Consider the following 17,936-nt stretch of genomic DNA (forward strand, 5'->3'; position numbering starts at 1 on the left):
GCTCCGTCCTCTTGAATTTGTCGCTCAAATTTTCACAATAGCTTCTGGAGGTCAAAATGAACAAATTTGTTCGGTGTAACTTAAAACTTTTGTAGTTTGATTAATATTGGCCATCGTAATCCACATACAAACTCTTACAACACATAAACGGCTAAAACACTCATACTCATCGCACGCTTTAATGATCTTATTGAGAAAAAATATAATTTAGACTGTGCTTGTATTTGTCATGGTGATGTTACTAAATGGTGCATAGAAGAAGCCATTCATTCTTCTAGTTACTGTCAAAGTTGTGGATTATATGTTGACACTTCAGAAATTTACTTGAATAACGTAGTTTATTTAAAAAAATGCCATAATAAGTTAAGAGATATGATTTTTTGTTTGATTTGTTTCTATTATTGCGGAATGTTTTTTCATACGCATTGTATGTAAAAAATGCAATAACAAGAACAGTGAACCGAAAAGGCGAGACTAAATTTGTGATTAAAAAACTCTTTTGGAATCACATACTTTTTTGTTGCTCTTGTGTGAAAACTTGTGATTTGTTCAAACGAGCTGCTCCAAATCTGAAAAAAAAAATGTTTTTTATTGACTTTATCACCTAGCGGCAGGCTCATGTAGGCTGGTCACAAAGTGTGAATACCTGAGAAAAGAATTTGAAACTCTAGTAGAGATACTTATAGAGATTAATGGTTTTATGAATCGTGACGGACATATGAATATCTCGAATTAAATAATCGCGCACGGGAAGGTGAATATCGACGAAGATGGAGCGGTAGGTAGGAGTGAAGCTGACCTGCTTTTCAAATGATTAAAATAAAAGACACAATGACATTAACCAACTTTTACAAAATTTGATGTTATCCAAAATTGTTGCCAAAAACGGATCCATTTTGTTGCCAAAATCGGGGGGTGCCAAAAATGGAGCATGCCAAAAACGGAGCATGCCAAAAATGGAATCCCACTGTACAACTTTTTCTATCAGTTGGTATAATTTCACTGAGTGTGCTACAACTTTTTTTTCATTACATTGATGGCACGACCTTTTGACAGTATAAAAATAACTTGGATAGCTTTTTTGATTAAGTCCAAAAGTTAATTGCTGATGTTTTATAATTAAATATCAATCAATGTCATTATTAACACAAAACATGAATTTATGAATACAATAAAAATAGATAAATAATTTCACCAGCTTAAGATTTTCAATGAGAGCAGAAGAAAAATAGAAAATAGGAAAAAATGTTCCCACTTCCATGTAGATTCCACAATCTTCAATCGCCGCATTGAAACTCATGCCATATACAGGAATGGAAAACGCCTGAAGATGTATGCGTAGTTAAATGCACTTTACGACAGAACTTCAACGATTACCCCTCTATCTTTTGTTTCTTTTATGACACTTCCAGAGTAGTTGAAATTGACTCGCATCTCACGTTCCAATTCGATATAGCGAATTACAGTTAAGTACCATCACTATTCAGCTCCAGTAGCAGAACCCATATCAAGCGCCTTTTCCTGTTTCACTAAATTCCAAGATGCACCCACGGGAATGCCCGAATAGGAATGGGTATGTTTGTTATTTGGATAAATCGTGAAATAAACTGTAAAGGGTTTATTCACAAATTTCATTACATCAAAGGTAACCGTTTTTTGGGGCCTAAAATAATTATGTAAATTCGATACATTTAGATGTTCTATCAGTGTTGCAGTCAATCTTTCATAAGCCGATATCGAGGGAACCATTCACTCATAAATATATCTAAGAGAAGTATTCTTGAAGGCTGTTTGTATGGACCATCTTAGTAACCATAAACTTGATGCCATAGGTCGATACCGTATTATGGAGTTTAAACTGTGATGCGTTTAGCTTGAAATGATCCTGCCAAAAGAATTTCTTCTGCTCGGGCCAAGAGGGTCCTTCCGAGAAAAGGATTCCGTGCGCTATGATATGCGATTACTGACATCATCCCTGTTTCCCTTCTCTCTCTCTCTCTTCCGCAGATCGTCCTCACCCACTACCCGGGCCATGAGGTGGACGCCGGCCGCATTGGCGTCTGTATCGTTTTCGCCGGCATGCTTGGATCCGTCGCTTGCGGTATCGTCCTCGATAAGACCCATCGATTCAAGTAAGTTCCGGAGGCGATTACCGCCCACTTTTTGCGCTTTTGTTTCCTCTTGACATCGATGGGCCGCCATTTGGTTGGTGGGCGGTTTGTGATGGAAGCGGAAATCGATTCAGCCGAGTAAATATTTTGCTTCGGCCGATCTTTTATAGCGGCGCGTTGGAGGGTGACCCTCTGTTTGCTCTGCCTCACATTGTAGCTGTTATTAATTTTTCTCGCCCCGACGTTGCTTGGGTTGGGAGAAATCGGAAACAGTGTTATCATTGATTCCGATCACGATGGGATCCTAGTAGGCACTTAAGAAGGCTGCGAAGACGTTGAGAGCGTTGTTGTTTCTCATTTGTTACCGTCAAAAGGGGTAACTTGTAGTACTTTCCAACTTTGAAGTTCTATACTGCTCATGAAAGCATAACTGTTCATAACTGCAGAGTTCATATTACCGAAATGTTGTATCCTTGATTATCATACCAAGAATATGGGTTAACTTGCAACACATAGTGCTACTTAACATAAACTTTAAAAGTGTTATCCAATACACGAAAGATTTTATCATACAATAAGTAAAATGATCGAAAACCAGGCACAAATCGTCCCCTTGATGCTACAACTAGACAACTTGAAAATCAGAATTTCGAACTATTCATCATTGAAAGTTTTACCGTTTCACAAGATGATGGTTAGTCACAGCATTGGCGCGGGAAGTGGGTGGGACAGGTAGGACATGTACTACGCACAAAAACACCTGGGTAGGACAGTCAAAGGATTGTCCTACCCACGATATAACAAACATAAAATAAGAACAGGAACAGCAGAAAGCTTGAAAAGGAAATTAAACTATTTATCATCTGTTCAATATACATACAAACTCGATCAACGTCGTACTTATTCTTATAGAGAATGGAAGGTTTATCATGGTCTCTCATGCCTAGTGAAGCGTGACATGGTTTATGCATGACCCATACAAAAATGTGGATCGTGTGTCGTGAAAATCTTGGGAACCTAAACTGTGAGAATTACAAGAAACTTCTTTAATCGTTAGAAAAGCTAATGCTGCAATCGTCTATGGCATTTCTGAATGAATCAATGGATGATTTCTTGAAAATATCGACGACCAACCCTTTATATATTCTGGGACAAATTTCCGTGAGCATTCCTGGAAGTAATTCATTAGTTGTTTTTGGAATATCCATAGATAATTATCAGAAGATTCTAGAAGAATATTTGGAAGTAGTTATGAATTAATCTTAGACCAGTCGAGAGTGGTGGTGCTAGCGATTTCTGAACATGCGGTCACTCTTGATATAATCTATCAAAGCTGAACCTCGTGAAGATTTCCAGAACAATTCCTACAGAACTCCCAGAGTGTCAAGAAGTTCTTGGCTGATTCAGAATTACTCTAGAAATTTCTGGAAGTATTCCAAGTTAATTCTTGAAAAATGACATTTTCCTGGCTCTATTTCAATGAAGGCCGCTAAAAGTCTCTACTTCAATGGAAGGTCTTCAAAGTCTCTTTTTTCTTAATTTGGCTGTATTGAATCCTGATGTAAAATTGTACAGGCTCCAGAGAAACCTTTATAGACTATATCGGGTTCAACGAGCTCTTCAAAAATTCGTCTCAGAACTCCCAAACTTCAAATATTATCATAGTTAATTTATTTGAAATACTTTCAAGGTCTTCTAGAGGGATCTCTCCTGATATTCTCCTAGAGATTTCTTTAACAATTCTCCCAAAAATTCTTCCAGCAATTTTTCAAAGCATGCTATCTCCAGAACTTTCTCCAGGAAATCCATGAGAGCTCCAAAGATGCTGCTTCCAGTGATTTCTTCAGGTATTATTGTGTATTATCCCACAACTACCCTGGAATTTTCCCATATTTTTTCACTAATTCTTCAACCGAACTCTCCAGTTTTTACTGTAGAAGATTTTCTCAGATTTTCAGAATTTCTCCTGAGGATATCCACAAAGGTTTATTCCAAAGTTTTTGAAAAAAAAAATATTTTTTTATATTTCAAGAGACTCTGCAAGAACTCCTCTGCCTGTTTATGTGGATTCCTTCAAGAATTCATCCACGATTCCTCCCAGGGACTCTCTAGGAGTAGGTGTTCCAAGTATTCTCCAGCGTTAAATCCATATATAACCTCTGCAGTTTTTCTAATTTTTTCTTCAAATGTTTTTCAAAACATTCCCATGCATACTTCAAAAGTCTATTTAAGTTTTCCCACCAATTCATACTACAGCATTTTTTCCAATGATTCCTCCAATCATTCCTGCACAATTTCTTTCTAGATTATGTCCAATGTTTTTCGAGAAATTCCTTTAGCAAATCCTGCGGAATACTATCCCGAAATAAGATTGATTTTTTCAACTATCTCAGCAAATTATCTATGGAATCTTCTAAAACTTCTCATTAGTCCAGAAGTTCTTGCAGAGGTCCTTGTTCATTGAGGATGATTTTAAAACTTACACAGGTTATATCAGAGGTTACTTCAGGATTTTCGTTAAAAATACCTCACGGATTCATTTTTCAAAATAAAAATTCTTGGTGTTTCACTGGAGAAATTCCTTAAAATAAAAACTTTTAATACTTACTTCAGAAAATCTCACAGAATTAGTGGAGGAATTTCTATACAAATCTTAGAAGAAATATCTTGGACAGTTGCTGAAGATTCCTGTAGATATATATATCTAATTGAAATCTTATATAAATCCTGAACGACAATTTCATAGAAAATCCCTAGAAGTCCTGGAGAAGCTATTGATTGAATTTCAGAAGAAGTTCTGACCAGAAATCTTGGAGGATGTCCCAGGGAAATCTATGGAAGAATCACTGAACAAAATCATGGAGGAATAAGGACTTTCTTGATACAATTCTCGAAGATTTTTTGGAGGAATTTAAATGATTTATAGAAATTTAATTTCTGTAATACATCCTGGGAAATCCAGGCTTAATTCTTCAGGCATCCTAAGCAAAATTATTCATCGCTTAGATTATTTATGGGGCCCAGATAGCCGTAGCGGTAAACGCGCAGCTATTCAGCAAGACCAAGCTGAGGGTCGAGGGTTCGAATCCCACCGGTCGAGGATCTTTTCGGGTTGGAAATTTTCTCGACTTCCCAGGGCATAGAGTATCTTCGTACCTGCCACACGATATACGCATGCAAAAATGGTCATTGGCATAGTAAGCTCTCAGTTAATAACTGTGGAAGTGCTCATAATAACACTAAGCTGAGAAGCAGGCTCTGTCCCAGTAGGGACGTAACGCCAGAAAAAAGAAGAAGAAGAAGCAAAATTCCGCTTAGATTATTCATAGATAAATTAATATAATAATAGCTTTATAAATTCCCGAATTAATATCAGAAAATATCTGAAATAATTTCTGGTGATATTCTTAGATTATGAACATACACATACAGTTACACTAGCAGTTAAACTTTATCGTTAAATCAAGAAAAATTCTCAAAAAAAAGTTCTAAGTTCTTACAGAAATATCTGCTCTGATGGTATAAAGAATCAAAATCAAACTCTTATTTCCTGGATTCTATTAGGTTTCGTTTTGTTTTCTTGCTTCCTGTTTGGTCTTTTTCAGCCTCTTTTTGATACATTTTAGGTCTCTTTCTTCAGGCAACAATATCCTTATTATTTTTAAGGTACCCAGACGCAGCCCTGTAAAGACGGAAAGCTTTCATAGTTTTGTGGTAACGACTGGTACCCTTTGCGTTTGAGCTCTTAAATATAGTAACTTTCAATTTTTAGTTTCGGAATCCATAGAGTTTAAATTTTTCTTAGCTCCACTGTGCACAAAATATTTGCCAACGTTTGTCCTACCCATGGTTTCTAACGTTGACGCGCCTCTGAATCACAGAGAATATAATTGAAAGTTAATCTTTGACCTCTTTACTTTGTATCACACGCTTATAATATGTGAATATCTGGCAGATTTAATTAAGATTTATCTTAAGACGAATTGAACTCTAAAAATCGAAAATTTCGAGTTTTTTAGTTGTAGCATTATGGGGACGAAATGTTAACTGAAATAATATTTTTACTAAAATTTTGACTAAAGGTCATAAATAAAAAAAAGGCTAGGATTGTAATGACTCTATGACACTACCCCGAACACCACTACCCCGAATGCCACTACCCCGAACGCCATTACCCCGAATGGGTCATTACCCCGATAGCCACTACCCCGAATACATAACATTTTGAGACTTATTCTAGTTGAAGAGTGGGGAGATAATTGTACGATTTCTTATGAGTATTGAACGAGTTTGGCTCAACAATGTATTTTTCAAGTATTAGAAGATAAAATAGCAGCTACTTTTTCAGCAAATAATATCTACATACTAAGTTTTGTTTGGATTTGTCCTCTAATTTTGGTGAGATTCACATAGCCATATTGCAATGCTCTGGAGAACAGCCTATTTCGAAAAGAAGGGTGAATTTATTATGAAAAGGATAAAGCTATAATATGCACAAAATTAGGATGTAGTAAAGTCTCATATTGGACGTCGGTACCCACTTTCTTTACTCATTTTTGTGGGTGTCGGCCTACTAGCATTAAGATCTTCTAAACGATGGTAATGGAAGATCACCCTGACATAGTCACTGCAAGTGATGTTCTATGGAACCCGCTTAAAGACCAACCTGATAGACAACCGTTCCGCTATAGCAAGGTAACGTTAATACACTTGTACATGTTAGAAAAAGTAAGAGGTTGTTTCCGAGATACGACCGCCAAGTTGTCGTTGGATAACGTTAGCCTCTTATATTTCCTGGCTTGATGTGTTGTCGTTTTGTCAATTATTCATAACTAATCAGATATTGTATGATGCTACGAGATGAATTACAGCAAGAATGTGGTAAACACATTAGCAAATATTACACAAATAACTCTTTAATACACATTTTTTGGCCCTGAAAAGGGCCGATTGAACTGTAAAAATCACGTAACATGGACACATTATGCCAGCGAACAGGTTGAAATCCTCCTCGCCCAATAAGTTTTACGATGGCGATGACAACGGGCGCTTGAACAAGCGGCTTGGGCTGATTTTCTTCAGCCATCTCGTAGGCTGTGATTTCACAAACCGGACACTGGATTTGCAGCAGCTTAATGATTGTAAATTTTGGTTGAATTTTATTGACTTTGGTGAAATGCTTACCGCAAATCACTAAAAATTTCAACAAAGCTATTATTTAATTCACCGACTGTTCTGTTGCTGTGAGTATTGCCAGTAATGTTGCCGTGAAGCGGCAAACTCTTTCAAAATTAAATTGTCGTCCTGAAAAGGACGGTTGGGTGAGGATATCGTCGATCGCCATTCCATGCTCAGGTTTAGTGGATTCAGTGGTAGTTTTGAATTCTGGTGTCGGTGATGTGGGCGATTTAACCTAAACACCTGTACAGCGTACGGTCCTGCCACTTCAGAGCGTAGCCGACAGAATTCCGGATGACTTCAGCACACCGCGGGTTCTCTCGTAGATGAGGTATGCTCGACGTCGCCACGGCGAGCCAGACGGCGGATGGCGGGTTTGGTGATGATGCAAAGGATGTTATCACGCAAAACCTTGTGATGACGCTTGCCGCTTCCTTTTCCGAGTCCTTTGCCTCCCTTGTCTGGCCGTGTAAACTGCGGTCTATCTTCGGCAACGATTGAAACAAAACATTTTTGACATTAAATTTCATTTTATTACTCGTTTGCTTGCTTTACATCAATAATTTTACATTTCAAGTGGTCAACAATATCGTTATTCATTCTTCAGTCAGTATTTCGAAGGCATTTTGCATGTTTAATGTGTGACTTTTGTCTTTGTACATATCAACATTTAGCGTTTTGTTAAGATTTTTCTTTTTACCTAATTCTAACTTATCCTAATTACTAAAACTATGGGTAGAGATTTCTTATTTGGTCGTACTCTGAAACATGAGCTCTTGTTTGGTGCCTATTGGTAATCGTTTGCAATCTATTATCGACTAAATCGAGATTTGCCAGCCGATGAACCTCGGTTGTCGGAGTGCGTGTCGGTAGTTTCAATATCATCTTCAAAAATTTGTTTTGAAGGGTTTGAAGCTTCTTCCTATGCGTTTGAGCGCATCCTTTCCATACTGGGGCCCCATATTCCAGCATGGGCACAACAATCTGTCGGTAGACAGCCAACTTGTTGACGGTGGATGCTTTTGACCGGCGGTTGATGATCGGGTATAGTCGCTTCAGCATGAGTGTTCCTTTAGCGACTCGGTCTTCCACATCCCAGACAACCAGAAGTCGCATAGCAGTATACGAACAAAGTCGCTTATTTGTACAAACTGCATCACTCCCGCACTGCATAGTGGATGAAATCGTTTGATCGATGAGTTTCCTCGCATAAAATGCTATTTTATGAGTTCATATGTACATTCCATTTCGTCCCGTATACTTGTACTAAGCAAGTCAGATCAATCCGTAGCAGCTGTCAAAAAAATTGTGTTATCATAAATTAAGTCGCATAAGAGTACAGACTAATTCGCAAGAAAATCTACACACTCGCATTGCATGTTATGTTTCATCATATAAAATATGCACGTATATCGCCTCCACTTTTGTACATATAAGGCCTTTTCGCGACATCTTATACGTGAAACTTTGCACATATTAGCATCGCATAACGCAAAAGGTGATTTGATTATACGTGCCTTCTGGTTGTCTGGGATGCTGACGGAAGAGGAGCTTGCTGTCAAATAATAGGCCTAGGTAGCGGGCTACTGATGACCAGTCGATGTCCATGTTCAAAACCTTGATCGTTGCTGTAGGCTTGAGCCGGTCTGAGTTGCGATGTGGAAAAACGATCGTTTGTGTTTTGGCCGCATTCACACAAATTTTCCAGTCGGCGAGGTACTTCGTGTACGCATCCAGACCCTTCTGGAGTTTCGCGACGAGAGTGCGCATTACCCGTCCTTTGTAACTGATTGCCGAGTCATCAGCAAACAGAGACAACGTTCCGCCTTCTGGCAGAGGGGGAATGTCCGATGTGTACAGATTGTATAATACCGGTCCCAGAATGCTACCCTGGGGGACTCCAGCGGGAATTTCGTATGGTTCGGAAAGTGCATTGCCTATGCTGACGTGTGATGTCCTACCTTTCAGGTAGTCCGAGATAATTTTCACCAGATAGGTTGGGAAACGGAATTGGAGAAGCTTGTGCACTAAGCCGTCGTGCCAAACGTTATCAAACGCTTTTTCTATGTCCAGTAGGGCCATGACCGTTGTTTTAGAGACTGATTTGGCCTGGTTGACCAAGTTCGAGACTCGTTTTAGCTGGTCCACTGTCGAGTGACCCCGACGGAAGCCAAATTGTTCCTCCAAAAGGATGTCGTTTGCTTCGGTATGTTCGAGTAGCCTGGTGTAGATGAGTTTCTCGAATAGCTTGCTGAGCGAGGAGAGCAAACTGATCGGGCGATAACTTGACGAGTTTGTGGGATCCTTTCCTGGCTTCAGGATCGGTACCACCTTGGATCGCTTCCACATTGTTGGGAAGTACCCCAGCTCCAAACAACGGTTGAAGATGTTCATCAGGAGGGTATGCGCTCTTGGTCCCAAATGTTTCAGAACGATGTTGAAGTGACCGTCGAAACCCGGTGCTTTCATATTTTTAGTGGACTTGATGCAGTGTACCAACTCATCCAATGTAATTTTTCGATTCTCCGGAAGCTCACTACGCGAAGTAGCGAGCTGGGAGACGCTTTCAGACACCAGTGCTTCCATCGGGCTGGCAATATCTCGGCCCAAGTTATGTGAAGCCATAAAATGTTTCGAAATTAAGTTTGCTTTTTCAGCTGGAGTAAAATAAACCTCGTTATCTAGCCTAAGAGGCGGGATAGGCTTAGGCTTGTTCTTTAGAACTTTAGTCAGACGCCAGAAGGGCCTAGAATAGTTCGGTAAGCTCCTAATTTCTCTAGCAAACTGCCTATTCCTAATTTTATCCACCCGAATGGCGATGATTTTGTTCAATTTTTTGTACAAGATCTTCCTAGCATCATTACGTGTTCTTTGGAACTGCCTACGGATACAGTTCCTAAGGGAAATAAAACGCCTGATTTCATCGTCAAGGTTGGTAAACTTACATGTCATCGGGGTGGTTGGGATGAACCGTTGCTCTGCTACGACGATGTCATCGGAGAGGGTTTTCAGCAGGTTGTCGATGTCATCCTTCGTTGCTAGTGCGGGGTTTTCGGCCACACTTTCCTCCACGTAGCGCTGTAGCTGGATCCAGTTCGCTCGATGATAATTCCTTCGCCGGAGTTGCTGGCGTTGCTCGACGGCTTTGTCTACCTCGAACACCACCGGGAGATGGTCGGACGATAGGTCAGTGATGGCACGGAGGGCAGAGCAATTCTCCGCCATGTTGGTTAGCACGATATCGAGGGTGGATCCCACACCGCTTGGTGAGAAAAAAGTGGGTGAATCCGGATGGAGGACCACGTAATGTCCTGCCTGCAGATCCTCGGCCAGCACCGCTCCGTTCTTGTTCGCTCGTAGATTGCCCCATGTTGAATGGCGCGCGTTCAGGTCGCCGGCTATAATAAAATTACCATTGCGGCGGGTCAACTTTTGGAGGTCGTTCTTAAGACTTACGGTTGATCCGTCTGACTCTTTGCACTGCGCGGGGCAGTAGATGGCGATGACTGCGATGGGACCATCAGGTGTTACCAGCTCGATACCGACAGCTTCCACAAACGCTAGCCGGAAATCAGGAAGCAACTTGAACTGGAGCTCCCTCTTGATGGCGATGGCTACGCCACCACCCTTTTGGTCACCGACCCGGTCGAGTCGGACTATGATGTGATCGGGAAGGCTGAATGTAGTCTCCGGTTTGAGATGCGTTTCCGATATGAACGCAACATCGATTTGTTGGTGTCGCAGGAAGTCGATGAATTCCAGCTTTTTGTTACCCACAGAGTGGGCGTTCCAGTTAAGGGCGTTGAGAATGAATGTTAAAGTTCATCATAAAGTGCATCATTTGCACCATCATTTTATGCAGGTCACTCACCAACGTGGTCAGGTGAGCGATGATTTGAGTCATGCTGTCGGATGACGGAGCCGGCGACGTAGGGCCGGGCTGGCTTCCCCAGAAACCTGGAGGGGGGATGTACGATTCTGCTTGCGTTGGGTTTGCGTTGCTTGACGCCCCGGTTGGCAGGCTGGACAGGCGGCCCCTGTGGGGAGGCAGTGGTGGGAACCCAGTTTCCAGGTCGATTTCAGGTTGCTTCTTCTTGTTTTGCTTCGACTGGCTTGCTCTCTTCCGGAGTGCGATGAATTCGGCCCGCTTGGGACACGAACGACTAGTCGATGTGTGGGCGCCACCGCAATTGACGCAGACGGGTTGCTTTCCAGTTGTGTCGACGATGCACTGTGTCGTGCCGTGTTGATCGCCACACTTTCCGCAGCGGGCTTTCATATGGCAATTTCGCGAGCCATGACCAAAATTTAAGCAGCTGGTACACTGCGTGACATCGCGATGAACCGGCTTGTAGCGCTCCCACTGCACGACGACGCTGAGGAGGGTTCTGACATTGTGAAGTTCCTTGATGGTCGTGGAGCCGCCTACCAAATGTACCAAGTACAATTGGTCGCGACATTTTACGGCCTCGTTGTGCCGAGCGATTTTGAAGACCTTCATCGGCTGCAGGTTGTTGTGCTTCAGTTCCGCTTCCACCTCGGAAACGTCGACATCGTAGAGGCCGCGAATGATGACCTTGAGGGGCTTCTTCGACGGAATATCGTGAGTGAAATGTTCCACCTTCCACACTTGTAGCGTCTCCGCCACTGATTGGTAGTGTGCTGCTGTTGCAACGGAGATTTTCACTCCGTCGGCGCAAAGTCGGAATTCAGCACGCAGGCCTTTGCGAACCTGTTCGTTTAACTTGGCGAGCAGTTCTCGCGGCTGCCCCTTCACATAGAATGGAGGGAGCTTCTCCTTCTTCTCAACTTTACTACCTCCATCCTCAGGAAGTAGCGAGTACGGGTTGCTGGCTAGCAACTTTTTCACTTGACCTCCATCGACGTGGATATCGGCCGGCCGCTTTCCGCCCTGCTTTTGGCCACCACTGGGGCCTGGTTTACCTATGCTTGGGTTGAACGAAAAACCATTTGACAACGCGCTCGGAAAACTTTCTACACGAGAGAGACTGCTATCGACTGACCGCACTGAATGCTGGCCGTAAACTGAGGAGAGGATTGAAACAAAACTGATGCTCGGCTGCTTTTATGCAGTACGCGATGGATGAATTCTTCTTGCTCGCTCGCTGTTCACTGTTCGTCTCGCTCGCTCGCAAGAGAAGGTCATAAAAAGGACTGGCAGCCGCGCAAATTCAATCATTCGTTTGTTTCAATCCGTCCAGAGAACAGTACTACGACGATGGCTCTTACCAAGCAGACTGCTCGTCCACTGGTGGAAAGCGGCCCCTCGAAGGTCGCTCGCAAAAGCGCTCCAGCCACCGGAGGAGTCAAGAAGTCGTATCGCTATCGGCCAGGAACGGTCGCACTGCGTGAGATCCGTCGCTACCAGAATTCAACGGAGCTGCTGATCCACAAGTTGTTTTTCCAGCGCCTGGTCCGTGAAATCGCTCAGGATTTCAAAACCGATCTGCGATTACAGAGCTTGGCCATCATGGCCCTGCAGGAAGCGAGCGAGGCCTATCTTTGAGGGTAGCAACATGTGAGCGATCCACGTCAATCGTGTCACCACCATGCTGAAGGCCTTCTAGCTGGCTCGTCGTATCCGTGGCGATCGAGTTTAAATTGAATTGGGACACAATTTCGTACAAAACGGCCCTTTTCAGAGCCACAACAATGCATTCCACGTAAAAGAGTTACGGCTAGAGATATTTCACCTATTATTATTAACTAATTTATTTATTTAATTGCCAATTAAACTTCGTATGATTAGTTTTCCAACGGAGAGAAATGGCAAATAAAGTTTTACCTAAGTTCCCGCCGGGCGGCCGTAGCATTTTTGCAGTCTTCTCTGTGCGCTTATTTGGATTCGATCGACAATATCTTACTAAATCAAATCATCAACGAAGCTGTTGCTGATAAGTTTTAGCTTTCAATTCGACAAGTATATACTGATTGCTTTGGCATGCATGTGGTTAGCGACGACGACAACGGCATTATTCAATCATCGCTAAATGCTAGGCAAACCGGGATGGATTCTTCATTCTAGTGCAGTCCGCAATTTATCTCTCATGCACACAATGTCGACGATTGCCCTGCGCGAGCGCGATGGGAATTTGATTTTTTGGCCTTGTGATTCTCGAAAAGCACTATTGTTGACGCTGATGAGTGATTGCATGCGAATGACTGACCGAAAAATGAATCCATCACATCCATTCACCAGTAATGTCGCTCTTCATGGGTGCAAAATTCTCATAACTATCTTTCAAAATGAAATTGTCGTCCTGAAAAGGACGGTTGGTGGTAGTCAGAATCGATCGTACTGGGTTTTCATTCCATTCTTAGACAGAAACACACCAAAAGATTACCAAAGACGATTGAATTAAAATGCGATCGTGCGCGTGCGCGTGAAGTGGAATTTGGTTGGCTTCGACTGAACACGAGATAATAAAGAAAATTAACCGAGAGGGGCGTTTCCCTTTGAATGACGAAAGTGGTTAAGATATCGCGCAATGATGTCTGTGTCAGGAATACACAAGAAAAATGTGCTTTTCTATGAAAAATAAGACATACCTTGATATATCCCAATTTTTCAGTAGTTTAGTCATGAAAATCAATAGTTTTCATTATTGGAGAAGATTCGTAGAAAGATTTCCAATCGATTGGTGCAAGAATCTTGAAAATCTATCCGGGCGTTAGTAAGTTATTAACAGTCAAAATCTAACCACTTTTCGTGACGCGAGCGATTTTTCGTTTTTCGAAATTGTACCCAAGTATGTTGCCGTAAGACGTTATCCAACGTCAAAACGGTGGCCTCTGTTTGCCCGTACAGTAAAAACATTCGTTGGTTTGTGGGATCAGTAATTTGAATTTCGATAAGATAACCACAAACAATTTGTTTATTCAATACAATGAAGAACTGATGATGTCAGAAAAGTGGTGAGCAAATCGATAAGTGACCTGCCTTTTTTAATACAAGAAGGTAGAAGAAATGGAAAATTTCTGATTAGAATTATAGAAGAATTCACTTGCCTTCAGGATATATTCCTTTAAAAAAGCTGTTTTATATGGATATATTAGTGACTGGCTTATCCAACAAAAACTTGAAAGAACAGCTTATTTAAGAAAGAAGAGCAAATATTAGGTGCAATGTTTGCAGATATGACGTGAATGATCACTGTAACAACGTGATGCTATGGCACAACCTATATTCATAAGACAGGAAAATATTTGTTTAAAAATAAAATTGAAATATGAACACCACCAAGAAGTCCAACTACCGGCGATAACGCAGGTGTTCAGCATGACCATATTAAGGGTTATGGGTTCCAATTCTTCCGGTGGCGGATCTTATGCATTGAACATTTCCTTGACGTCCCTGAGCATAGAGGAAGATGTACAAGACAAGGACAAGGAAAGCTCTCAGTCAATAAAAGGCTTATTTTCTTAAAAGCCCATTCATTTCTTAACGCTGAAGGGGCAAAAAATGTTGTGGGTGGTTGTTCTCAAAATGTTACAACTCATACACAATATGTAGAATTTCCATACAAAAAATGGTACGAGGAGGTGAGTACGTTTAAAAAATGGCAATTTTTAACATTATGGTATTTGTGAATGAACCCTTGAACTGCGAAAGCGCTCATTGAGCTGATAAACAAGGAACTGTCTCAGTAAGAATGAGAAGAAGATAGTTGTCAACAAGATATTTCGAAAGACTATCTGACATATAAAAGTAGGGAAAATATATGATGAACATTTTACCGACGAATTTTATGCGCAATTTATAACCAGTTTTCATTAGCCCGCAAAACAAGATATTTCACTACATCTCATACTATTCGGGGTAATGGTTTATTCGGGGTAGTGGCGTTCGGGGTAATGACCCATTCGGGGTAATGGCTTTCGGGGTAGTGACCCATTCGGGATAGTGGCGTTCGGGGTAATGGCGTTCGGGGTAATGGGATGGAGCCATCGTCATACATGGCTATTCAAATAAACTCTTGGAAGCTTGGGGGCTTGGGGGCTTGGTGGCTAAAACAGGACTCGGTATCGAGTTAGATAACCATAGTAGAAGTTGATTTTGATAACTACCTCGATGGTCCCATGAACGGATTTTGTGTTCTCGATAGCTCGATCGATAACTCGATGGCTCATCAATATCGAGTTATTGAGAGTTGTCTGTATCACGAACAATCTACTTAACATTACAAAAAAAACACAAATTTTATGTCATGTCAACGTGTCGTACGTTTCCCCGCTGTTACAAGCTACCCTGTTTGACGGTACTGTTATTTATCTTCCACAGAGAGACCACGCTAGCAGTATACGTCTTCACTATGATAGGAATGTGGATTTACACTTTCACCCTATCCGTCGGTCACATTGCTGTGGTTTACATTACGTCGTCCCTGTTAGGGTAAGTATCGCATTGATCAACGATCCCATATTCATCACGCTCAAGGCCTACTTGTTTCATCCGATATAACACATAATGAATTGTATTCCAACAACAGATTTTTCATGACCGGATATCTTCCGGTGGGCTTTGAGTTTGCTGCCGAGCTGACCTATCCGGAGCCGGAGGGAACCTCCACTGGGTTGCTGAATGCCGCGGCGCAAGTGTTCGGTATCGCCTTCACCATGATCTACTCGGAGATTCTCAACAGCAGCGGTGACGTCATCGCAAACGTAACGATGGCTGTGATGTTATTTATCGGTTCGGCCGTTACGGCCATCATCAAGTCGGACCTGCGGCGCCAAGCGGCCCAGAACCCGACCGGTGCTTAAAGTGCCATACCCAACGCAATTGTTCTGTCATGGTTGGTAAGTGACGACACCCGACCATGTAAATGGATTTTTTAGAACAAAGAATTTTTCAAGCATGAAAAGTGATGATTAGGAAATTGTATATTTTGCTGTTATTTATGCTCACCGTGTCAAACGTTGTTGATTGGTAAGATATTTAAATTATTTTTATAGTAAAATTGAAAATATTTAGTACCAAATTTAAAAATAAACCAAATAAGAAGAAAACGAAACAGAAATTGTAAAAGTCAGTGGATTTCAGCCTTCTTAAAGGCGTCATCAAGTAGGCCGCAGAATTTAATTAGCCAACTGTAATCGGATGCTGTCAAGTGAATTCTTCTGCGGAACCCAAATTTGTCTGCTTCTTTAGCGCAGCAGGCGGGGCCCGGCGTTGTGGCGCGAAAGTCAATTAAAATTCGTTTTAACATTCTCTATTTTCCCGCTGGCGGCGTTCATGTACTCCGAATAGCTATCCTTGTGAAAAGTGTTGAAAAACCCAACGTTGCGTATCTTGAAGGGTGGTTGGGCGGCGTTCGGTACCAAAAACGAGCATAGAACACGATAAACTAATTGCGAGCATTAATTTTGTTGTGGTTCCAAATGGCACTTGAAGTAGGACTGAGGACGTGATCCTTATTTACAGCTATAATCTTTGATACTTTATTGCTCGTTATTGTGTTGAGCACAGCAGCCAATAAAGGTAAAATTTAAAATTCGATGACGCACTAGTCTCAGACAGAGACTAATTTATTGCTGATGTTATCTTGAAGCGTTTAGAGCTTGGGTACACAAAACCCATTATTTTTCCTGTTTACTAAATTGTTGCGGTTTTTCATCCTAATATACTGTTTTTCATTATGTCAATCCATAATGAAACGGTCTAAAATAAAAATTTTGTATCGTTTTCGCAAATTTTCATCGTACAGTCGCCTCTCCACATCTCGATATCGAAGGAACCATCGAGATAGGGCGAGATCGAGTCAAAGAACAAATTTTTGATGAATACTAGATTGAAAAACACTCCGTTGCCAAGAAAGTAATGATTATGATTATGATTGTTTATTAACTTACAAATTTTGAAAGGGGGAAAAGCCCCTTTGAGTGATTTCCTTTCGAAATCTTTCTCAAAAAGGCATAAAACCTCTTTATCTTTTCAAAAATACGTTACAAAAAAAAAATAAATTAAATAAAAGGCTCTTGCGGAGCAGATCCATTGCGGAGCCAATATCTGTCAAGTGAGGTCATCATAGTTAAGGGCCATCCACACGATCAATCATTGACAAGTCCCATGTGCCAATCCTGGACTTGTTATAGCTGAAATTGAAAAGAAAACAGAAAACAAAACAGCAAACATCAAACATGATAAGAAATTTCATATAGATATTTGTATAGGATTTTTAATATAGGAAGATATTTATTTCCCAGAATATCACGAACAAATACAGGAATATCAAAACCTAACCTGATTATGTTATCTAAAAATTTTTCTCGTGGTCCATTAAAGCGAGAACATTTAAGAACAATATGATCAATGTCTTCATAAGATTCATTACATTCACAAATATCTGAATCTATGATATTCATACGGTACAAATAACTATTATAAATATAATGGTTGGACATCAATCTAGAGAGGGAACAGATAAAATTACGCCCAACATACAAGTTTTTAAACCAAGGAACTGCTTTTACCTTCGGGTGAATAGAATAACAATAACGCCCTTGGATACTTGTGTTCCATGAAAGTTGCCAATTATTCAAAGAATATTTTTTTAATTTAGTAAAGTATTCAAAATCACAAATATCACGATTGTAAGTTATGCCACGGAAAACACCCAATTTTGC

At 41.0% G+C, this 17,936-nt stretch overlaps 1 protein-coding gene across 1 annotated transcript in view; it reads left to right on the forward strand.

Annotated features, from left to right (window-relative positions):
* Nucleotides 1-16,641, forward strand: part of LOC5566111 (feline leukemia virus subgroup C receptor-related protein 2) — a 242,488-nt gene extending 225,847 nt beyond the window's left edge. The window contains exons 8-10 of the mRNA XM_001650432.2: nt 2,008-2,132; nt 15,592-15,702; nt 15,800-16,641. Coding sequence (XP_001650482.1) covers nt 2,008-2,132; nt 15,592-15,702; nt 15,800-16,073 — 510 coding nt within the window. The 3' untranslated portion in view covers nt 16,074-16,641. The remainder of the gene's footprint in view (nt 1-2,007; nt 2,133-15,591; nt 15,703-15,799) is intronic.
* The last annotated feature ends 1,295 nt before the right edge of the window (nt 16,642-17,936 follow it).

This window comes from Aedes aegypti, chromosome 2, assembly GCF_002204515.2.
Source record: "Aedes aegypti strain LVP_AGWG chromosome 2, AaegL5.0 Primary Assembly, whole genome shotgun sequence".
Classification (NCBI taxonomy): domain Eukaryota; kingdom Metazoa; phylum Arthropoda; class Insecta; order Diptera; family Culicidae; genus Aedes; species Aedes aegypti.